The 25,183-nt window shown below is 47.2% G+C and overlaps 1 protein-coding gene across 1 annotated transcript in view; it reads right to left on the bottom strand.

Moving 5' to 3' along the window:
• LOC126417021 (protein dachsous) overlaps positions 1–25,183 on the bottom strand; it is a 423,732-nt gene that overhangs the window by 60,216 nt on the left and 338,333 nt on the right. Inside the window, exons 17-18 of the mRNA XM_050084910.1 lie at positions 7,024–7,272; positions 5,018–5,309 (exon numbers count right to left, since the gene is read on the bottom strand). Coding sequence (XP_049940867.1) covers positions 5,018–5,309; positions 7,024–7,272 — 541 coding nt within the window. The remainder of the gene's footprint in view (positions 1–5,017; positions 5,310–7,023; positions 7,273–25,183) is intronic.

The following is a 25,183-nucleotide window of genomic DNA, read 5'->3' on the forward strand; positions in this document are numbered from 1 at the left end:
GTCTTATCTTCTAGTAGGCAGCCAGAAATTGAAAGCTACATAGGACACCGGCCGTGTAACAAATTTTACTATGCAGGTTACACTGTGCAGACGACATTCACCTGCTTGACAAATATCACAGAGAACGTGTCAGCGTTATTGTTTCAGTAGCCGCAGAGTCTCCTTTGGAGTCGAGCTTAATGCATTACTAAAATTAACATAGCGTTTTCGCAGTGTTCAACACGTCTTTACTGACGTACTGTCCGTATACCTCATTAAGCTCGGAGTTTATGTGCAGCCGAGTGCATAGCTTAAACGCGGAGGGAGACGTCGCGGGCTCAGTTAAGTCGCAACCCAAACATTGGTTTCTTTGTACGAGGGAGGCAGGAATGCGTCAGACGCGCGGGAGCTCTCCCCGCTGCCTCGCGGGATCGTATCTGCTTAATTTCCGCCGTAAAGCGGCCGCGCCGAAGAACGCGAGCCGCCGGCTGAGTTACGAGCGTTTAATACCACGGCTCCAACTTTATTGCACCGGTTGATGACGAACAAGCAAAAGCATAGTTCAAGGGAACTCCATTACGGGCGCCGTTCGCGGATCTTAAATCAAAAATGTTGAAAAGGCGCGCGCGATAAGGGCGACATCGAAGGGGAGGGCAACTGGCACAGCGCGGCTCGCACGCTAACCGCAGATACCATCTGCGGCAGGCAGGCGCCGCGCCGCGCCGCACAAAGCAAGTGCGCCGCTCAGCCGGTTTCGTCACCCCAGCCGGGAAACTGCCGGGAGGCGGCGCGGGTAGTCCGCTGAGGGTAGCTCTGCGCGACCTATCAGCGGCTTGTCGTCCTCGTCCGAAGAAAACACTTCACCGTCTGAGCGTACCGCCAGGTTCCGCAAGTCTTTGCCAGCTGGGAAGTACTGGAGACCGAACGGGAGTCGCGCTTCTAGATGAAGAGATGTAGTGGCTCGTTTTCTTCTTGTCGTCCCGTAATGGGGATGCCGGAACATCTGATCGAGATCTTCGCAAAGCGAAGGGCTCCAGGTTTCAAGCCAAAGGGAGCAGTATAGCGAACAGCTAGGCGACGGGAAGGTTTGGACAGTGCTAGCCTATGCAGTGTTCGCGGAACGTCGAGCAGTGTTTCCGTTTCGTGCCTCAGAACTGCGCAACCCCGACCAGTGTCGAGGTATTTTGGTTCTAACCAGCTGTGTCAACCTGTCGACGTCCGTCTGCTACGGGATCCCAAAGTCACGCCATAAGCTCAAATATTATAACGTTCCTGGAGAGAAACAAGGTTCTCTTACAGAATCTGCACAGATTCGGGAAACACCACTAGTGTGAAACACAGCTTGCTTTATTCAAACAAGGCGTCCTGCAAACAATAGAAGCAGGGGAACAGGTAGATCCACATCGTCAACTACCAACCAACATGCGACATGCGGAGTATCTTCGTAAATACGAGGGTCACTCCAAAAGGAATGCACACTATTTTTTTTAAATCCATCTTTTATTCTACATGTTTGAAAGTTTTACAGTGTGTAGATACATCCTCTAGGAATAATATTTTCATTTCTCCACATTATTTCCATCCCTCTCAACTGCCTTACGCCATCTTGGAACCAGCGCCTGTATACCCGCACGGTAAAATTCTGGACCAACCTGCTGGAGCCACTGTTTGGCAGCATGCACATGGGAGTCATCATCTTCAAACCTTGTTCCACGAAGAGAGTCTTTCAGTTTCCCAAAGAGACGATAGTCACATGGAGCCAGGTCAGGACTGTAAGGCGGGTATTTCAGTGTTGCCCATCCGAGTTTTGTGAACGCTTCCGTGGTTTTTTGACTAACATGTGGCCGTGCATTGTCGTGCAACAACAAAAAAACTTCCTGCTTTGGCCGATGTGGTCGAACACGACTCAGTCGAGATTGAAGTTTCTTCAGTATCGTCACATATCCATCAGAATTTGTGGTGCTTCCACTTGGCATGATGTCCACAAGCAAGAGTCCTTCGGAATCGAAAAACACCGTAGCCATAACTTTTCCAGCAAAAGGTGTGGTTTTGAATTTTTTTTTCTTGCGTGAATTTGCATGATGCCACTCCATTGACTTGCCTCTTCGTCTCTGGTGAAAAATGATGGAGCCATGTTTGATCACCTGTCACAATTCTTCCAAGAAATTCATCTCCACTATTCTCGTAATGTTCCAACCGTTTTTCTTGTTTCTTTGTGAGCCACTGTCAAGATCCTGGGAACCCAACTGGCACAAACCTTTTTTAACGCCAACACTTTCAGTATTCTGCAAACATTTACTTCCCCTATCCCAACGTAGCGTGACAATTCGTTCACTGTGATGCGTCTGTCAGAAGTCACCAATTCGTTAACTCTCTGCATACTGTCTGTAGTGTATACAGTACGAGGTCTGCCGCTGCGAGGACAATCCTCAACATTGCCGTGCCCGCTTTCATCACGTAACCTGCTTGCCCACCGACTAACTATACTGCGAAGGACAGCAGAATCTCCATACACCTTTTTCAACCTCTTGTGGATGTTTCCCACTGTCTTGTTTTCACAGAACAGAAGTTCTATGACAGCACGTTGCTTCTGACGAACGTCAAGTGTAGCAGCCACCTTGAAGCCATGCTGTGACGGCGCCACTCACGGGAACAGGTTGAACTAGGTTTGAAAACAAGCGGGAAGAATGTATCTACACACTGTAAAACTTTCACACATGCAGAATGAAAACTGTATTTTTATGAAAATAGTGTGCATTTCTTTTGGAGTGACCCTCGTATGTGTATGTGTTAACCTACTAGACGCTAGCACATTGTACTGCACGGCGAATGTTCCGCATAAACGAAAGTAGCATCAGGTCCGTCTCACTATTAACATACGACTAACTCTGCCGGGAAAAAAGGGCAAAACACAATCGAACAAGTTCGAGGACGAAGGGTAAAGCGGACAGTAAAAAAAAGAAAAAAGAAAAAAAAGTAAGTTAATGGAACAAGTTTGTTTCCAAACAAGATAGGCAATGCGTATCTTCGATGCTCCTCTGTTGTACACTTGTTTGGAGTGCAATTCTGGTACAAAGACAAACGTGCGTGAGAAGTCTTTATGTAACTATTCTGTTACGAGTCACCGGAGACCGTATGTCCCTTACATCAAAATACCGTACTAAGAAAATACACACCAACAACGTCCGAAATTTTGTCGGTGCAGTTCAGGTTAACCCTGTACAGCGATTTGACGCGACCTAAAGGCCGATAACTTTTTATTCGGTGATATCGCCGCGAGATCATCGTTTATACAGGGTGTTACAAAAAGGTACGGCCAAACTTTCAGGAAACATTCCTCACACACAAATAAAGAAAAGATGTTATATCGACATGTGTCCGGAAACGCTTAATTTCCATGTTAGAGCTCATTTTAGTTTCGTCAGTATGTACTGTACTTCCTCGATTCACCGCCAGTAGGCCCAATTGAAGGAAGGTAATGTTGACTTCGGTGCTTGTGTTGACATGCGACTCATTGCTGTACAGTACTAGCATCAAGCACATCAGTACGTAGCATCAACAGGTTAGTGTTCATCACGAACGTGGTTTTGCAGTCAGTGCAATGTTTACAAATGCGGAGTTGGCGGATGCCCATTTGATGTATGGATTAACACGGGACAATAGCCGTGGCGCGGTACGTTTGTATCGAGACAGATTTCCAGAACGAAGGTGTCCCGACAGGAAGAAGTTCGTAGCAACTGATCGGCGTCTTAGGGAGCACGGAACATTCCAGCCCATGACTCGCGACTGGGGAAGACCTAGAACGACGAGGACACCTGCAATGGACGAGGCAATTCTTCGTGCAGTTGACGATAACCCTAATGTCAGCGTCAGAGAAGTTGTTGCTGTACGAGGTAACGTTGATCACGTCACTGTATGGAGAGCGCTACGGGAGAACCAGTTGTTTCCGTACCATGTACAGCGTGTGCAGGCACTATCAGCAGCTGATTGGCCTCCACGGGTACACTTCTGCGAATGGTTCATCCAACAATGTGTCAATCCTCATTTCAGTGCAAATGTTCTCTTTACGGATGAGGTTTCATTCCAACGTGATCAAATTGAAAATTTTCACAATCAACATGTGTGGGCTGACGAGAATCCGCACGCAATTGTGCAATCACATCGTCAACACAGATTTTCTGTGAACGTTTGGGCAGGCATTGTCGGTGATGGGCCCCACGTTCTTCCACCTACGCTCAATGGAGCACGTTATCATGATTTCATACGGGATACTCTACCTGTGCTGCTAGAACATGTGCCTTTACAAGTACGACACAACATGTGGCTCATGCACGATGGAGCTCCTGCACATTTCAGTCGAAGTGTTCGTACGCTTCTCAACAACAGATTCGGTGACCGATGGATTGGTAGAGGCGGACCAATTCCGTGGCTTCCACGCTCTCCTGACCTCAACCCTCTTGACTTTCATTTATGGGGGCATTTGAAAGCTCTTGTCTACGCAACTCCGGTACCATATGTAGAGACTGTTCGTGCTCGTATTGTGGACGGCTGTGATACAATACGCCATTCTCCAGAGCTGCATCAGCGCATCAGTGATTCCATGCCACGGAGGATGGATGCACGTATCCTCGCTAACTGAGGACATTTTGAACATTTCCTGTAACAAAGTGTTTGAAGTCACGCTGGTACGTTCTGTTACTGTGTGTTTCCATTCCATGATTAATGTGATTTGAAGAGAAGTAATAAAATGAGCTCTAACATGGAAAGTAAGCGTTTCCGGACACATGTCCACATAACATATTTTCTTTCTTTGTGTGTGAGGAATGTTTCCTGAAAGTTTGGCCGTAACTTTTTGTAACACCCTGTATAGCGTAGAGGACGTTTCGTATAGCTTCAAAAATGTGTTATCGGAGTGCCAAAACAGTGTAACTCATTAGAAGGGGAGCGACTACAACAAATTCCGGGGCACAGTCACTGTGAACAGTGTGTCAGCACACGACGCGGCTGGGAGAGACTCAGAGTGGGACGTGAGACTCACCTGGACGACCTCGGTGCCGGGGGCGGCGTTCTCGACGACGGAGGCGTAGTAGGAGGCGTTGTGGAAGCGCAGGCTGGGCGGCTCGGCGGCGGCGGCGGCGGCGGCGGCGCCGTGGGCGTCGGCGACGCGCACCTCGACGAGCCCGGCGCTGGAGCGCGGCGGGTTGCCCTTGTCGCGCGCCAGCACGTGCAGCTGGAGCAGGCGGCCCGCGTCGCCCGCCAGGCTGTCGGCCGCCGTCACCACGCCCGTGTTGGGGTTCACGCGGAACTTGGCCGGCGGCGCGCCCGCGAACCTGCGCACGACACAGCACACACTCACACGCTGCACGGCCTGCTCCGTCTAATCCTGCGCCACCTGCTTCGGTATACTGCACACATAAAACCTGTTTTGTGTCGAAATCTGTCCTTTCTTAAGCCTCTGTAACTTCATACCAGGATACGACTTAGACTAATGCATACTCTCAATTGTCAAAACAAAGAGTAGTATAACATTTCCAGTGCTACGGCACCTGTATGGCCACGTTCCGAAAGCCAATAACTAAAAGCAGAAAAAGACAGAAAAAGGCCTGCTCCGTGTCCACTGGATCTTTCGTGTACACAAAAACGAGCTTGTCACACGAAAATATTCACTACATCGACAACACGAGCAAATCCCACTCCTTATTTAAACCCAGACATCAACTAGTTATCTGTTTGTTTCATCCTCATCAACAAAAACTCCACACTATGTCCGTACAAAAACAATTCTGGAACCAACGCAACTTATCTGGTTTCATCCGTAACGAAAACATTCCTTAAGAACTACGGATATCCTTGAGAAGCAGAACCGTGACAAAGCTATTCTACCTGCCGCGCGACATAAATTAGACAGGCAAATGCTCTCACGCTTGATATGGAAGGTAATAATTCCACTTCCAAAGAAAAAGGCGCTGATAGGGGTGAGTGTAATTAATAAGTTATGGTTGCAAAATACTGATAAGAATTATTTACAGGAGGATGGAAAAGCTGGTGGATGCTGACCCCTGGGAAGATTTCGTTCCGGAGAAATGTAGGAACATCCGAGGCAATACTGGTCCTACGATTTACCTTACAAGATAGGTCAGAGGAAGGCAAAACCGCGTTCAGAGCACTTATTGACTCACAGAAAGCTTTTGACAATGTCGACTGCCATAATTTCTTTGAAATTCTGAAGACAGCAGAAGTATAATACAGGGAGCGAGAGGTTATTTATAAATTGTACAGGAACAAGAAAGCATGAAAAGGATGTAGTTGTTGAGAAGGTAGTGAGACAGGGATGCAGCATGCCCTCGATGTTATTCAGTATATACACTGATCAGCGAAAAATTCGGAGCCAGAATTATATTTCAGGGACAAGAAATAGAAATTTGAGCTGTGGCGATGGCATTGTAATTCTGTAAAAGATAGAAAAGGATTAGAAGAGTAGTTGAACGGTATGGAGAGTGTCTTAAGAGGACGATATTAAAAGAAATAAAACGCGAAACAAGGTTAACGAAATGTAGTCGAATTAAATCGGGCGATGCTGAGAGAATTAGGATAGGATATGAGATAATAAATACAGTAGATGAGTGTTGCTATTTGGGTAGTAACGTACCCCAGTTCTGCAAGTTTCTCGTGTTCATGAAGTGGAAGAGGACGTAGGGAAAAATATACACACCGACGATATCCCAGAATCAAACAGGTTGACAGTTGTACTTTCGTACCTACTGTACAACGAGGCTGTGCAGTGCAAGTCGGTTCTGCAGGTTTCTCACAACCATGTAGTCTAATGAGACGTAAAGCAGGATGTGGAGAGTGATGGTCCCAAAATCAAGCAGGCTGTAGGTAATACTTTTTGTATCAACAGTACGAAGTTGCACAGTCGGAGTTGACTCTGCACACTCCTCACAACAATACAGTCCAACGGTACGCAGGAGAAAATACTGACAGTGAGCGTTTGGCAGTTGGCTCTCCACGCAGTCTTAACAGTGCACAGTACACGGTACGTACCCGAAGACGACCTCTCCGTTGGCCCCGGCGTCGGCGTCCTCTGCGGTGAGGCGCACCACGACGTGGCCGGGCTGCGTGTAGGCGGGCACCACGGCCGTGAAGGGGTGGCTGGTGAAGGTGGGCGCGTTGTCGTTCACGTCGCTCACCGACACCGTGACGGGCACGCGCGTGGAGCGTGCGTCGTAGCGGCCGCCGTCGGTGGCCACCACTTGGAAGCTGTACGAGCGCTGCCGCTCGTAGTCGAACAACCTGCGGCACCCCACACACACACGACTCACACTCTGTCCCCTGGCGTCGCCTCCACTGCCGCCTGCCGAGCCGCTGTGCACAAGTGGCGAAACCAGCAGGGGGCTGCCCACTCGGGACACAGCTTCTCAGCTGAGTAGTTGTAACGTAACAGGATTTCGAGATCTTTTGTACATCATTTATTTTAGGAAGGGCAAACATTAAAATAATAAAGTAGTGATTCTGTGTTTTTGGGAGCTAGTAGGTAGTACGAATTCATTCAGAATGGAAGTACGTGTGTGACGCTGTTGAGAAGATACGAGAACAGTTACCGAACGAATTAAGAGGAGCTCTGCTAGGAACGTAACGGGCCAGCATAGCCCATATGCAAGTGCAGTAGAGACTTTGAAAGAATTTAAATGTGAATCTCTGAAAGACAGGGACATTGTGCTCCGGAGATCCTTTGCGATAAATTTAGGCCGGCCGGAGTGGCCGTGCGGTTCTAGGCGCTACAGTCTGGAACCGAACGACCGCTACGGTCGCAGGTTCGAATCCTGCCTTGGGCATGGATGTGTGTGATGTCCTTTGGTTAGTTAGTCCCATAGTGCTCAGAGCCATTTGAACCATTTGATAAATTTAGAGAATCGGTATTCGAGGAAAATCACTTACCAATTCTGCTATTTCCGTCGTAGGAATGGCGAGAGTGAAAGCGATTACAGAGCATATCGAGGCATACAGATTCTCATACCTCAGTATACGAATGGAATAAGATGCAAATCGCTTACGTTCCTATTAAGTACCCTCCACCATATATTGTAGAGTGACTTGCAGAGTATATAAAGAGGACGAACAAAACAAGGGTTCAACAAGAGCTCTCGTCTGATTACAAAGACATATGCGTTAGTTCACGTTCAGTATCATACTCACAGCCAAGTAATGCCCGAGCTATAAATAACAAACACCTGACAGTGAGGACTGTTTCGTTACTTAGTCTGAGCTGGGAGGAAGTACAATAATCGTGCATAAGGCACCTTTTCTTTATGGGATGACCTTCTGGCGCCGGTGTAGAAATCAAGTCCATCAGTTAGTTTAGACGATTTTCAAATGTTCCATTCCAATGTGTCCGCCCCAGTAACACAGCACTGAGCATCTTCCGCCCACTCCCTCTCGCTCTCTCCCTCGCTCTCTCTCTTTCTCTCTCTCTCTCTCTCAGTGTGAAGGAACCAATTCCCAGTACTGACGCGGATTTTACTTCATGGGGGGGGGGGGGGGGCTGGAACAAAGTCCTCTTAGGCACGTGAGAGGATACTTAAGTGGGAAGCAGCGGCTCCAAGGTCCGGCATTCTGACAACAGCTGCGAGAGCCGTGAGTTGGCCCCAGTGCCCCTCCGTATCACATCTAAACGACGCCGTTTCGCAGAGAATGATATGGCGAGCGGTCAGCATCGCCTGATCCGCTGGTCTTGATCGCGGAAATCTTAATTACAGTGAAAGGTACTCAAAGGTTAGGCCAATTAATTCAAAATGAGAGGCTAGTAAATAAAGCAGTAGTGGAAGGTCGGACAGTGTCGCGGCAGCGGATTGTATCTGATAACAGCTCTAGTGCTAAGTGGGGCACCTAAAGCGCCGCTCTAGTGAGAATTATGGACGAACGCGATTTAGAATCAAAACAACTGTGCGTGTCATCTACTTCTAATGACTTTTCCGGTGCACGAACTTAACAGAGGACTGTTGTGTTTTGTTTCCAAGTGAGTAATATTATAATTTTATTGCGCTTTTACATCCAATAGCTGTTATTCTCGATATTGTAGGTTGTGACAATGTAATAAGTTATAACAATGGTGACGTTAAACTACACAGAGGTGCAATCAGGTTCTATCGGAAAAAGCAAGTTTCGGGCTGTACCAGAAAAACACATATAATTTTTGCTTTTTTAACCTTTAAGAAGCAGATATGGAGAAGTCACGACATAAATGGAATGAAAATAACATAAAGGAAGTAGTAGAAAAAGTCACATTTCTCCAAATAACAATCGGCGGAGCAAGTGAGAAATATACTGTTCCAAGAAATACTAGGCATGTGAGAACATCCACTACAGGAAAGAACGTCTTACGACCAATGCAGCCTACGAAAGAGACTGGATTAATCCCAAATTTGTGAGGGTTGGGCTCATGACAATTGCGCCCAAACACATCTGAACAGTCTTAACTACCCGTGTTACAAATGTTTTACTAAAGGCTACAGTTATATTTTGATTTAGGTGTATTCTGTTCAAAACTAATTAAATAACTTCATTATGAATTTCGCTTATTTTTTTCAACTTCCCCCTACGTGGAAACTTAGTACTAACATAATAAGTTATACTTACTTCAATATTTAATTGGCTTACTTCAGTATCAGTAGTTATTTACGGTCCAATTAAAACTTTTCCTAAAAAGAACGATTTGTTACGTATAGCAATTTCATGTACGATACAGCCCACCAAAAATTTAAATGACCAAAATGCAACGGATGAAAAAAGTACAGAAACACCAAACGGCATATATTCTTGGTACACAGAGTTTTATAATTCTAACAAGAATGATAAGAATGTTGAAATACTATCTTCAGAAAAAATTATAATTCTTTCCTACTCGATCTATTACCCACAAAAAATCATAATGAAAATTCGCCGAAAGTGAGTCTACGTTGCTCAGTGGCACCGCTGCTAGGTAACAAAACTACAAGTAAAGAAAACTATACAAGCAAATGAAAATAAGGAAAACATCCGGAGGAGTAAGGTGTCTGAAGTTTAATGTTCACAGACGAACGTAAACATATTTCAGAGAAGGGCGTGGTAGAATTTTTCTTATTTTCTCATCCGACGTACCGGCTGTATTTTAAGGAAAGGCAAGAAAGTATAGGATGGAACGTTGACTCAAATCTTGTTTCGTGAGTTTCACGGCACATCCACGAATCGAGTCAGAACGGCAGCGGAAACAGCACACTGCGAGGAGTCGTCAGTGAGAACTGCGCTCAGTACCTTTAATCGCAGGCCCCCGTCGGCCACCGACAGCAGAGAGCGGGCGCCTGCGAGTGCTGTGAAGAGAGAGCGGCGGGCGGAATGCGCTCGCGGCCGCCAGCTGAGCCGAGCCGAGCCGGGGTGACAGCGGCGGCGCGCCGGGCACTGCACTGCACTGGCCGGGACGTTTACGAGCGCCGGTGTGCGCGCCGCTCGTAAATTTCGCGGCGCGAGGAAGTGATTCACTGCCGACCGCAACCCGGCACGCATTTACGCAGGAGGATGCACCGTCTTAACTCGCGACTGCTTTACTTTTTCCCTTGTCAGGCATCTTTCGCTCAGCGGCGCGAAGCTAACGCGCCGCAATGATAATAAAATCAATGTACCGCACAGCGGCAGACAACCTAGCGCCGGTGCTGCAACTAAAGAGGAGAAGCGCGATTCGCTTCAGTTGGCCTCCCCCTCTATCCAGTGCATCCTGAGGAGGGGATGAAGACGGCACCCATTCGTCAGGAAACTACGACAATTACGACAGTACAAGTGTCGGTCAAGGTGTGTTAGGTTACGTATCTTCTCATGCCTGGTCCCGTGTGCTAGTCCCGTTCACGGTTGTATTCGCCAGGGACAGTTCTACATCTACATCTACATCCATACTCCGCAAGCCACCTGACCATGTGTGGCGGAGGGTACCTTGAGTACCTCTATCGGTTCTCCCTACTATTCCAGTCTCGCTTTGTTCGTGGAAAGAAAGACTGTCGGTATGCGTCTGTGTGGGCTCTAATCTCTCTCATTTTATCCTCACGGTCTCTTCGCTAGATATACGTAGGAGGGAGCAATACACTGCTTGACTCCTCGGTGAAGGTATGTTCTCGAAACTTCAACAAAAGCCCGTACCGAGCAACTGAGCGTCTCTCCTGCAGAGTCTTCCACTGGAGTTTATCTATCATCTCCGTAACGCTTTCGCAATTACTAAATGATCCTGTAGCGAAGCGCGCTGCTCTCCGTTGGATCTTCTCTATCTCTTCTATCAACCCTATCTGGTACGGATCCCACACTGCTGAGTAATATTCAAGCAGTGGGCGAACAAGTGTACTGTAACCTACTTCCTTTGTTTTCGGACTGCATTTCCTTAAGATTCTTCCAATGAATCTCAGTCTGGCATCTGCTTTACCGACGATCAACTTTATATGATCATTCCATTTTAAATCACTCCTAATGCCTACTCCTAGATAATTTATGGAATTAACTGCTTCCAGTTGCTGACCTGCTGTATTGTAGCTAAATGATAAAGGATCTTTCTTTCTGTGTATTCGCAGCATATTACACTTGTCTACATTGAGATGCAATTGCCATTCCCTGCACCATGCGTCAATTCGTTGCAGATCCTCCTGCATTTCAGTACAATTTTCCATTGTTACAACCTCTCGATATACCACAGCATCATCCGCAAAAAGCCTCAGTGAACTTCCGATGTTATCCACAAGGTCATTTATGTAAATAGTGAATAGCAACGGTCCTACGACACTCCCTTGCGGCACGCCTGAAATCACTCTTACTTCGGAAGACTTCTCTCCATTGAGAATGACATGCTGCGTTCTGTTATCTATGTCAATTGGTCTGACAGTCCAAAATGGTTCAAATGGCTCTGAGCACTATGGGACTTAACATCTGTGGTCATCAGTCCCCTAGAACTTAGAACTACTTAAACCTAACTAACCTAAGGACATTACACACATCCATGCCCGAGGCAGGATTCGAACCTGCGACCGTAGCTCTGACAGTCCGTATGCTCTTACTTTGTTCATTGAAAGTTGCAGGGGAAGAGGAATTTTGTTCGACCTTAAGATGACGGGCCAAGTTGTTCTAATCCTACTAAATGGCTGCTGGCGTAGCCGACTAGGCCTCTTTCGAATAATTTTCCCGTGACGTCTAGTGTTTCGCACATCCTTTGTGGCAAAACTTCTTACATTCATAGCAGGAAGCACAATCTTACAGAATTGCTACAAATGAGAGCAGGAAATGACCAATTGAATTTCTTCTATTCCGCTCCGTCCGCAGCTCGTGGTCTTGCGGTAGCGTTCTCGTTCCCCGCGCACGGTGTCTCGGGTTAGATTCCCGGCGGGGTCAGGGATTTTCCCTGCCTCCAGATGACTGGGTATTGTTGTGTCGCAGTCATCATCATCATTATCATTCATCCCCATTACGGTCGGAGGAAGGCAATGGCAAACCACTTCCTCTAGGATCTTGTCTAGTATGGCGGTGCGGGCCTCCCGCATCGTCCCCTACGCTCCTCGGAGAATGGGACCTCATCACTATTCCGCTCCCGTTCCTGGAGGCCTAAAAGTTTTTATTTTGTGGGGCGGTTTGGAGCTCACGAAATCAAGTAGTCGGCCGGCACGCCTCTTCAGGTGGAGAATTGTGTCTTCGGAAGTAGAGAGGAGGTGATCTTTCGCAGTCAAACAAGAGATTTTTTGAAGTACAGAAAATGGAGAGATTCCGTAAGTGCCTTCCCGTACGCGGGCGTGATTCCTAGTCGAACCGTTGCGGCTTTCTATGGGAGTGTTGGCGCCCAGTGAGTGTGCCCTCTGCGGTGGAGGTGTGTTTTCATAATCGAATTCAGAGGTCGGGAGAAGGTGATTCTTCGTGATCGGCAGAGTTATGTCTGGTAGTGCGGAAGACTGAGGGATTCTAAGTGCTTTCCTACGCGCTGGCGTATATTTCGAGTGGAGCCACTCCGGTTTCCTAGGCGATTGTTGGCGTTCAGCGTGTGTGCACGCGCTCAGTAGGTATACCAAGCAAATTAGGATGTGGTCCCGGGTAGTAAACCGGTCAGCGATATTTAGTTAACCGGTCGGCGGTGTTTACTGAACGAGGTGGACTCCGCGAGGTTTTCACTGAAGCCACTAAATAATATTCATTCCCATGGAAATTTGATTGCAACGTTTGTGTGTGTCTCTTGACCTACTGTTTTTGTACTGTATTCCTGTTTTGTTGTTGTGAATATTACAGGCTGCAGTTGCTAGTAGGCATCAAGTAGTCGGATGTCGGAATCTTTCTGTAAGTGGTTGGGTTGCTAAACGCTCTTTAATTGCTGACTGGATACTGAGTTTAACCGTGCCTTGCGGTGGAAAGCGAGGCTGGCAATCCTTATTTCGACTGATTTCATACGCCTGTAGCAGTGCGGAGAACTAATCCGGCTCCGTCCATAAACGTTTACGATCAGACTGCGGAGCAGTTGGTCAGGTAATTTGTATCGCGCGCTGAAGGTCGCCAAGAGAGTGTAAACTCTGCCCGTGGCCGCAGAGATGAATTTGGCCGGCGCAACGGAAGCCACGAGACAGGAAAGAGAGGAAAAGTCTCTGATGTATTACTTCATAGCTTCCTTAGGTTTGCATGCATCTTTTTTTTATATCTGAAGTGACTATTCTCTCTGTCTAACCCGCTGAGTTAAGGGTGAAACAGAAATAACTGCTACATTCTGAAGAACTCATGAAATAAACCGACATATGAAACGACTGATAAGATTGGCATCTAGCTGTTTCTGAAAATTCATGATTTTTGCTGAAGTTTTTCCCTAAGGATACATTCTCCCTCGAGAGAACTAGGGTATAGAAAAGCTAAATTTGTCTTTATATTGATAGCCCTAGATTGGATTCTGCGCAGTACTAGCTTTAAAAAGGTACGAGATTTTAGTGCGGTCTACGTGTGTGAGACAAGCAGCAGCTTTTTCTCTTATTGTTATTTCTAGACTCACGGTACTGGAGCGCAGCTTGGAGGATGTGAGAAATGTGTCGTAGTCAACTAAAGCTCCGAGTGCATTCTTCGGTGTATGGTATCGCTTATTGTGAGTTAGCAGCTTTTGGTACTCCACGCTCTAGTCAGAATTTTGAAGTACTGCTACCTCCCTTTACTTCTCCTACTTTACGCAATCCTTCTTCTTTGAAATTAGACTTAATGTCAAATAAAGCAAATTGGGCTAACCTTCCCGCAGTACGTGCTTCATAACAAACATGGACGCAACTCCGCGATCTTTGCGTTCCGTGGTTAGATGTAAACAGTTCGGCTTGCTGAGCTTTTCAAGTTGAAAAATAGTAACTGAGTCTTTATAGTCTCTTAGGATGTCTGAAGAGTCATATGAAGTTGGCACCCGATTTTCGAGAGATATAGATTTTTCACAGTTCTTGGTAGATATGTTATAGTTCTAGAATTCACTGAACAAAATTTAAATAATTCCCCAGAATTTCGAGAAAAAATTATCGTCACAATTTTGAATAGCTCCAGAAGAGTTCTACATAAAACCGTAAATAAATAGAATGCTGCTATCACCGATGACGTAAAATTCTTCCAAGCCGAGGAGACGTTTCAGTTCTGGTAGAGTGTGCATTTTTATGGGTGTTATGGTTCAGTTACACTTGAGCGACAACTGCAGAGGAGCACTGACTGAACGAACATAATCGCACAGTTCATTCGAGCGTATGTTTCTCAGCGACGTGTTCTTTGTTATCCGATTGTTACGGACTTCTTGCCTTAAGGGCATGTCATCCAAATATTCGCCCTTTCTTTTAATAGAGTTTCATGATGTTCTTCTGTTTGATAAATGTTCTGGAGCTAGTGTGTGGTCATGATGGTCTTGCAAAGCTGAAAATAAGTTTTCGCTGCCTCTGATAAATAAATTAAAAGAGCACCGCTAATTCCTGTCACAAAATCTCCGCAGTACTTCAGATTCTAGAACGCTACACACTGAAAATAGTACGTTACCGTGACCATTAAAAACGCTGCAAAATCTACCTCTGCTACAACATTATTTTGAATGGTTAATTTAAATTAGACAACGAAACACTAAGTAACCGTTGCGCAGATGGCCAACCAGTTAGGAGTCGGGCAGTTCTCCTACCTGAGGACAAAGTTTTCCGAGTTCAGAAGTGGTTTCCTTTGTTTTGTACGTAATTTGAGTCCCTCATTACTGCAAGTTGTCTCGTAAAATAATATCTGCACAAAAAATATCTTTAGTTTTTCTATGGAACTGTTGGGGAGATATTCAGAATTATTATCATAATTTTTATTGACAAATAAATTTTATACAAGATTAAAATCTTCCCGAGTACTTTTGTTTTCTTCGCGAAATTGTGGAGAACTATACAAAATTTGAAGAGAGAACTCTAGAACCATACCACTTCCATAAAAAAAACTCTGAACAACACGTATATTTTTCGAAACTCGTGTGCGTACTTCACCAGATTTGTCTCGAGCCTTAGGAGATGGACACTAAGACACAGAAAGATGCCTTAGGCAACGGTCTACCATCGACATAATAAGACCCACCAAGAGTGCAAATAAGGACTGTGAGAACACTGTAAGATTAAACAAGAAAAACTAACCACAGTGTTTCAGGTGACGAAAGCCATTATTCGACGCACTGTCGTCGTAGTAGCGCGATATAATACATCTTGCTCGCATCGGCGGTGGCTGCGCGTCAGAGATACTGCGGAATCCGGTGTGTCCCCGATAGTTTCGAGTACTCGCCGGAGCCACACACAAGTGACTGCGCCGATGTCAGATAACGTTTCAAGGTGGAGGCAACCGAGTCAGTAGGAAAATGGCATTCTGGCGCGGTGTGTCTGCAATGTTAGACAGCGGCGCATCGGCGATGCAGCGATTATGCTGATAAAACAAGCGATGGGGGAGCCGGCCGGCCGGTTAATGGTGGCACTTGGCCGCCGTCTCGCGGGTCGCGCGCGTAAAAAGAGCAGCAGCGGTAGGGGCGGGAGGCCGGCAGGGGCCAAGTGTGACGCCGCCTAACAAGTGTCTGCCGTATTGAGGGGGGAGGGCTTTCGGCTGAGTAACGAGCCGCGGGCGGGGTGGGGTGGAGTGGAGTGGGGGAGGCGAACTCTGACCCCAGCCGCCAGCGGCTCCGCGAGATGGCGGGCCGCGATGGCGGGGGCGGGGGCAGCGGCGGCGGAGGCAGATAGGACGCGAGATAGCCGCTTGTCAGCGCCCGGACGCCGCCTGTCCGTCAAGGCGCGCCGTGGGCCGCATACGTGCGGCCGCGCCGCCGGCAAAAACTGTTTACTCTAGTTGGAACTGGCGCTGGCGCAGTCGGCCCGACTGAATCGGATTAAGAGAGACGCGACCGAACGCTCGCTGCGGCTACCGCCCGGCTGCCGGTAGACGGTTTTGACGCCCGCCTGTGGCGTACCGGCGTCCGAGCGGGCTGTCGCCGCACCTGCCAGCCGCCGGTCCTGGGAAAGCGCGCCGGGCTCGGCGTGACGGCGACTCAGGTGCCTCGGCAGTGACGTGGCAGGCAGGGAGGCGGTGCGTGGCGTCTCGTCGACGGAGATGTTACTCGTGGCGGGACACTGACTCGGCTCGAGCAGCTGGGCGTGGCCAGGCCGGACGAACCACTCTAGCGTTTGTATGATCTAAGTGATGCAACAACGGATGCCTATCAGACACGAGTGTGATCCATTCTGTTGTTCATTCTGTCAAAGTGATCTGTCCGTTTTGTACTACATAACGTTTCGCAAACATCCCTCCGATTTCTCGAGACTACATGAATGGTGATAGAAACTCGGAGTAAATTTTACCAACATCCCTTCTTCAGAACCTCCGTGACAACGATCTAGTGACACACAATCAGCAATTATTAAGAAAATACCCTCCTTCGCAACACAACTAGCGCTCTGTTCTCTTGGAGTTACGAGTGCTACCGACAGCGGATCTCAGATTTATTTCATATTTCTGGTTATGCAGAAGGCTTTCCGTACTTGTCCCGACAACTGGCTTCTACCGATACTGCGTGCCTAAGGTGCACCGTCTCAGTTGTACGACTGGTTTTGTGTCCTCTGGCAAGAAAGTTCACTATTCGTAGTACCTGTCTTAAAATCATCCAATAAAGCAGGATTGATATCTGGCATTCCCAAAGGAGCTGAAAAAGGGCCTCTGTTGTTTCTAACCTATATAAATGATTTAGGAGACAATCTCAGCAGCCGTCTTATGCTCTTTGCCGACGATGCTGCAATTTATCACGTAGTAAAGACATCAGAAGATCGCAAAATGTGTGGTGCAAAAAATGGCAACTGATTCTAAATAGTGTAAAATGTAAGGTCATCCGCGTGTGTATCAAAAGGAATCTATTAAATTTCGGTTACACGATAAATCATACAAATCTGAAGGCTGTCAATTCAACTAAATACCGAGGAATAACAATTAGGAACAGCTTAAATCGTGTAGATAATGACATAGGAAAGGCGAACCGAAGACTGCGTTTTATTGGCAGAACGCAGAAGAAGCAGAAAATCAACTACGCTTGTGCATTATCTGCTAGATTATTCCAGCTCGGTATGTATCTTTACCAAATACGGTTCACGCAGGACATCGAAATAGTTGAAAAAAGGGTAGCTCATTTCGTATTATTGATAAATACGAGAGAGGGTGGCACGGAAGTGACACGCGAGTTGGGGCGGCAATCATTAAAACAAGGTTCAAATGGCTCTGAGCACTATGGGACTCAACTGCTGAGGTCATTAGTCCCCTAGAACTTAGAACTAGTTAAACCTAACTAACCTAAGGACATCACACACATCCACGCCCGAGGCAGGATTCGAACCTGCGACCGTAGCGGTCTCGCGGTTCCAGACTGCAGCGCCAGAACCGCGCGGCCACTTCGGCCGGCCATTAAAACAAGGGCTATTTTCGTTACTGCAGGATATTTTCACGAAATTTCAATCACAAACTTTCTCCACCGAATGGGAAAATATTTTGTTGGTGCCCACTACATAGGGAGAAATAGCAGTTGTAATGTAACAACAGGAATCAGAGTTCGCACGGAACGTTTTAAGTGTTGCGTTTTTCCCGCGCTCGCTATTAGAAAATGGTTCAAATGGCTCTGAGCACTATGGGACTCAACTGCTGTGGTCATCAGTCCCCTAGAACTTAGAACTACTTAAACCTAACTAACCTAAGGACATCACACACATCCATGCCCGAGGCAGGATTCGAACCTGCGACCGTAGCAGTCGCACGGTTCCGGACTGCGCGCCTAGAACCGCGAGACCACCGCGGCCGGCCTCGCTATTAGATAGTGGAACGGTAGAGAGATAACTTGAAAGTGGTTCGATGAACCCTCTGATAAGAACTTAATTATTAATTACAGAGTAGCGATGTAGATGTGTCATGAAAGGACATGCGAGCGAACAAGCTACCTAGCTGCACCTGGAAGACCACTGCCAGCAACCAAATGAACTGGCGACTTACAACTAGCGAATTACAATACTACACCACTTCTTATCATTTCTGCTTTTTGTTCTACTTTTTCAATACAGTCACACACTTACGTGATGCTCCGAACTGCTTTATGTATCACACATCGAACAATGCCCGATTTACACGTTTAGCTGATGTGCATGAAGGGCATCATTGACAGGTATAAATTAGAGTAAATTGCACCATATTGTTTCTTAGCGGTGTATGTTAGGAGCTGTCCAACCTTTAGATATCCACGCCAAATCAAAGTCGTTCGGCAAGCACCAGGTGACAAGGGAATTGCATAATACGGAGCTAGGCTGCAGTAGCTGTGGTCTTGAGTTCGACTCCTCATACACAACACTGCCGCCGGTTTGCAATCTAGTTCGTGAATATGTTGAGAAACTATCTGTTTGTGAAACCGAAAAGAAGCTGTACAAGGGGCACTAACGTAGGTCTACTGTTCACTGGCTGCCTAAAACTGCAACCGCGACTGAAATAGGAGAAGAGAATTAATTTCCAGTGATGTGTTTGTTCCTTATCTGAAAGAGCGACAAAATGCCAGCAGAGCTGGCGGTTATGTTGACACGGGGTACTGTAGCCGTGACGCAGAAAGGGCTCTGCAGGGATCACGGAAACCCCATCTCTCGCCTTCGTGAGGCAAGCTCCCGGCAGACGCGACACAAAAGGAGGATGCGCGCCTCTGAATGACGCCGGTGTAAAAGTAAAATGAGCGCCTAATTGTTCATTGTCAATATGCAGCCGGCGTACAATGAGCATTGTCCGAGGGCGCGCCCGCCGCCCACGCCACCACCAACAGGGGAGCGACCCCTTGCTTCCTCCTGCCATCTTCCTGCCGGGGTGTCCGCGGTCTGACGGAAGGAGTCACGTCACTCTGGCTGTCCTAAAAGCAGAGTGGCTTCCGTCTTGCGGTCGTCCTTTACAGGCCGAGTTCTAAGCGACGGTGCGAAATTGCACTATTGAGAAAGCGATGTACGTACAGCAGGTCTATGTATGTCTCGCGATACATAATGTAAAGGGACGTTAGGGAAGTCAACAAGACGTTGGTCTTCACGTCGACAGTGTAGATCGAGATGTGGTTACATGGCGAACCATACCAGAAGAATGCTGCCCATATGTCAAAGACTGCCAGCGTAGGTCGTTGCTGTGCAGAATGCGGAAGCAGACCTACACAGGACACCAGTGGCAGCCTATGCAGTGTATGGTAGAGTTTCTCAGTCACTTCACAGCTCCAGCTCCGGCTAGTGCAGGAGTCAGCCCGTCGGTAGCAGGGAAGCGTTTCATTGTACACGCGACACAGCCGAACACTTCCTGCAAGAGGGGTGAGTCGCGCGTGGGGTACATTCGGACATCTGCAGCCATCTGCGTAGAGGAAACCCGAGGTCTGTTTTAAATGGTAGCGAGTCGAACTGCTCTTTTACTGAAAAATTCTGCGAACATCCACACGAGTTACCAAGCTGCAATGCTTGAGAAATAAATGGCTTTCCCCAAAGCTTCCTTCAGAACGGAACCTGTCCGTTGCAGAAAACTGGACTGAGAAATTATACGGTGCATCTGTAGTAATTGGTTCCACCATCAATTAAATTTAAGCACAGTGCTTTTTTAATAATGTAGATCAAAGAAAATATTTGTCCTTTTCACGTGCTTGAACTTATAAAGTTAAGAGATGCTGGATTATTCCATATGGCAGATTGTAACGAGTTGTTGTAAACATGAGAAATTGTCAGATGGCTCCGCCGGTAAGTATCAGGCTATGATTCCAGAAGTCGGAGGTTGGATTCTAAGAAGGAATTTTCCCGCTACCTAACACTTCTCTGGTGTCTGGCAATGATACGAGTAAGTGCGTGCGTGAATGATGCCTAGCTGCCGATTCCACGTTGTAATGTAGGTCGACTATACCGTATTTTGCGGATTATAAGAGGCTACTAACTATAAGACGCACCTTAATTTTTGAGCAATTTCTTAAGAAAATAAATTTTTTACCATTTTTATTGTTAGACTGCAAAGCAAGGCTAAAAAAGTTCTTAGTTTATAGAACCTAACAGGCCTTTAAAATCCCTGAAAATCGTCATCTGAACTTTCCCCTTCTTCTTCTTCTTCTTCCTCTTCTCGTCATCGTTGTCCTCTTCATATATAAAATGGTCTTCACTGCTTCTTCAAAGATTTAACAATAATATCTTTGGTCACTCTAAACGACGGCTGTTTTATTCACTGACACACTTGTTTGATTGTAGGTCGGTTTAAAGCTCCCTTAGGCCTGAATTCGTGTTCGGTCTCATTCGTAATCTATGTGTTCCAGTCCTCTTTCAAGTGCACTTTAAATGCTTTATTTATCGAGACATCAAGATGTTGCAGTTGCGAAGTAAGTCCTATCGGAGTAACAGCAAGCTCAGTATTTCCGTGTCTCAATTTCTCTTTCACAGAATTTTTGAAATGATTACTACCGATAAATGGCCATTTTTAAGACTGGCAGGAATTTTAAATCAAGTACTGGATATTTTTATGTTAATTACAACATTTTGGAGGCAATTTTTGGAAGAAAAAAATTGGTGTGATAGTCTTCAAAATACGGCAAGTCAATGCGAAATGGAAGTTGGAAGGTCTGAGGAAGGCAAAGGCATACTACGTCCACTAGGCCCACACCTAGTACGGCGCCGCGGTATTCAAACCACCTTTCAGGTTCAAGCGGCTTTTCTACCTTAACGACATCGTAACCGGCCATGAGTCAATTCTATAGATCTCCGCGTGGTTTACTTCACTTTCTTGCGTGTTTCTCGGGACACCACTTTGCTCAACTGTTTCCTGCTGACAGAGTTCACCAACCCACCAGGACAGAGACGAGCCACGTGCAGAGACTCGCCAGAGTACGCGAAATAGAAAGACGTGCACCAGACGACCGAACAACAGCAGACGGGGTATCCCCGCCAATAATGCCATACGATTATTTCATTTCATTTCACTTGCCTCCCTTTTCTTGTTCCAGTCGCCAGTGGTAGGCCTCCGTGAGAGCTGTAAGCACTCTAATTTTATAGCCGTGGTATTTTCGCGAGTTATATGTAGGAGAAAGCAAGACATGCGGTTATCATCTTCTAGGAACGTACGTTGCTGGAAATTTAACACACAGCGTTGCACAACTGCCTCCGGAGTTCTATGGGTATCTCCATGCTTTCTGTGTCGAAAAGTATTCCTTTTCCTTTGTATTTTCTCTGTTTTCCCTATCAATTTCTATTTGGTAAGAGTCCCACGCTAACTCAAGTAGCAGTCGAACGTGGGTTTTATCAGTTACTTCCTTCGTGATCACACTACACTACCTGAAGAGTGTTACAGTTACTAGTTTTATGTGGTCATTCTATTTTAAATAGCGTCGTATGGTTCAAATGATTCAAGTGGCTCTGAGCACTATGGGACTTAACATCTGAGGTGATCAGTCCCCTAGAACTTAGAACTACTTAAACCTAACTAACCTAAGGACATCACACACATCCATGCCAGAGGCAAGATTCGAACCTGCGACCGTAGCGGTCGCGCAGTTCCAGACTGAAGCGCCTAGAACCACTCGGCCACACCGGCCGGCATAGCGTCGTATGAATACTGCTAGACAGTTAATGGATCTGCCTATTCCCCGTGACTGGTCGTCAATTTTCTGTCATACAATAACGGGGGCTGCCGACTATTTATGCGCAATGTGTTACGTTTCGTTACGTTGAGGGTCAGCTGCCAATCCCTGCACCACATGTCGATCCGCTGCACGTCTTCCCGCATTTCGCTACAGTATTGCAGCACTGCGACTTCTCCACATGCAACACCATCATTCGTGAGCAGCCTCGTGGAGCTTAAGACTATCTCGGCTGGGTATTTATATAAACTGGGAGCTGTAACGGTTTTATAAGATTCGCCTACGGTACGGCCGAAGTTTATTTTACTCCGGGAAAAGTATTAATGTAGTGGTATGTAAAGGAGAGTGCGCTAAGGATCCTTGCAAACCGAACGACATATTACCAATTAGGAGCAGCTAGCGGGCCCGCTCAAAGCGAAGCGTGCAGCGGGGTCGGCGGCCGCGGGCGCACGCACGGGACACGTCGCCGTACGCACGGACGGTAGTAATCGGCCTCGCAGGTACGGGCGGGTGCCAGGCTCGCCAATTAAGATATTCACGTGGCGCGGTAGATTCGGTGCGATGGTATCTGGCGGGGCCGGCCGTTAGGCTGGCGCGGGTCACGCGGATCTGTGGAAACGACCGCAGATGCCCGGCCGCCGATACACCGCCACCAGATAGCAGCAGGCTGGCTGCGGCCGCAATTACCGCCGACCGGGGATGGTCCGCGGGGCCCCGCGTTGACACTGAAATTCCCTCAGGCACATCACCATTAACAACGCAAAAAGAAGCACAACAGAGTGTGGTCGCATTAAGTCACGTCATACTGAGGGAAATACACTGCCAGAGTAAAAGTAGCGCACCTGGAGAGATGACGTCGATACTGATCCGCTGACGGCATATGACACTTGGGAGATAATGGTTTCAAATATAGTTTAATACTGTAGTTACCAGAGCGCCGTCTGTGTCTACCTTTTAATAGAGAATCCTCACAGCTCAGTTTAGTGAAATGTCTGAAGGAAGCAGGCAACAATGCCTTGGAGAGGCGTTCGTGCTTCCTACTGCCAACCAAGCGAGTTCGAAATGGGGCAAATTACGGCCTTCCGAGAGGCGGGACGCTTCTGTCAGAGAACTGTCAACAGAAGCTGGACGTGCTGCCACAGACGTGCAACGATGCTGGAATCAGTGGTCGCGTCACCACTCTCACATCTTTCTTTTCCATGTAGAAACAAATTTCCTGAAAGAAGAAAACGGAAAACGAAGTGTGATGCTGAAGATACAGAAGAGGACATGTTGGTGCAGATGTGATTTCAACGAGTTCTCTCTATGTGTACATTCTAAATATATTCTACGGTGTGCTCAACATATTGTTGTTGTTGTGGTCTTCAGTCCTGAGACTGGTTTGATGCAGCTCTCCATGCTACTCTATCCTGTGCAATCTAGTTCATATCCCGGTACTTACTGCAGCCTACATTCTTCTGAATCTGCTTAGTGTATTCGTCTCTTGGTCTCCCTCTACGATTTTTACCCTCCACGCTGCCCTCCAATACTAAATTGGTGATCCCTTGATGCCTCAGAACATGTCCTACCAACCGATCCCTTCTTCTAGTCAAGTTGTGCCACAAACTCCTCTTCTCCCCAATTCTATTCAATACCTCCTCATTAGTTATGTGATCTACCCATCTAATCTTCAGCATTCTTCTGTAGCACCACATTTCGAAAGCTTCTATTCTCTTCTTGTCCAAACTATTTATCGTCCACGTTTCACCTCCATACAAGGCTACACTCCATACAAATACTTCAGAAACGACTTCCTGACACTTAAATCTATACGCGATGTTAACAAATTTCTCTTCTTCAGAAACGCTTTCCTTGCCATTGCCAGTCTACATTTTATATCCTCTCTACTTCTACCATCATCAGTTATTTTGCTCCCCAAATAGCAAAACTCCTTTACTACTTTAAGTGTCTCAATTCCTAATCTAATTCCCTCAGCATCACCCGACTTAATTCGACTACATTCCATTATCCTCGTTTTGCTTTTGTTGATGTTCATCTTATATCCTCCTTTCAAGACACTATCCATTCCGTTCAACTTCTCTTCCAAGTCCTTTGCTGTCTCTGACAGAATTACAATGTCATCGGCGAACCTCAAAATTTTTATTTCTTCTCCATGGACGCTCTGGACGTCCACGCAGCACAGACGCCACCGAGCATCGTCCTATTGTAAGGGCAGCAGTGGCAGGTCGTACAGCTACGAAGCACAGATAGGAGAGCTTGTGAGACCAGAAATGTCAACACGAACTGTTGCGAACCGGTTATTAGCTGCGGGAATACTGGCACGCACACCTTTCGCCGACTTTCCTCTAACGCCACAGCGTCGACATACACGGCTCCACTGGTGCCGTCAGAGGATGTCTCGGAAGATGGAATAGCGCGCCGTGGTCTTCAGTGTTGAAAGCAGATTCTGCCTGCACTCAAGTGAAGGTCGTTCGCGCATATGACGCAGATCTGGTGAGCGCTGTCTCGCAGAGACGCCAGACCTCAACCTACAACTCTCGTTCAGCTCTGTTTGTGGACGGGGCGCTAATCAGCGCTAGGTACGTGAAGAATGTTGTTAGAACGGTTCTATTGTCATTCTTGCAAACAGGGAGGTGATGTGCTGTTCCAACAGGATAACGTTCGCTCACATACTGACCGAGAAGCTCGACGTGGTCTGCAAGGCGTGCAGCAACTTCCCTGGCCGGCGCTACCCGCGGACCTGTCTGCGACCGAATACGTGTGCGATACGATGGAATGAGAACTGACTCGTGCGACCCAACTTTTGTTACAGAACTACGTGGACAGTACGAGCAGACGTGCCGCCCGCGGAGGCTACACCACGTACTAAGATGGGCGGCCGGTCGGAATGGCCGAGCTGTTCTAGCCGCTACAGTCCGGAACCGCGCTGCTACTACGGTCGCAGGTTCGAATCCTGCCTCGGGCATGGATATGTGTGATGTCCTTAGGTTAGTTAGCTTTAAGTAGTTCTAAGTTCTAGGGGACTGCTGACCTCAGAAGTTAAGTCCCATAGTGCTC

Source organism: Schistocerca serialis, chromosome 8 (assembly GCF_023864345.2).
Source record: "Schistocerca serialis cubense isolate TAMUIC-IGC-003099 chromosome 8, iqSchSeri2.2, whole genome shotgun sequence".
Taxonomy (NCBI): Eukaryota; Metazoa; Arthropoda; class Insecta; order Orthoptera; family Acrididae; genus Schistocerca; species Schistocerca serialis.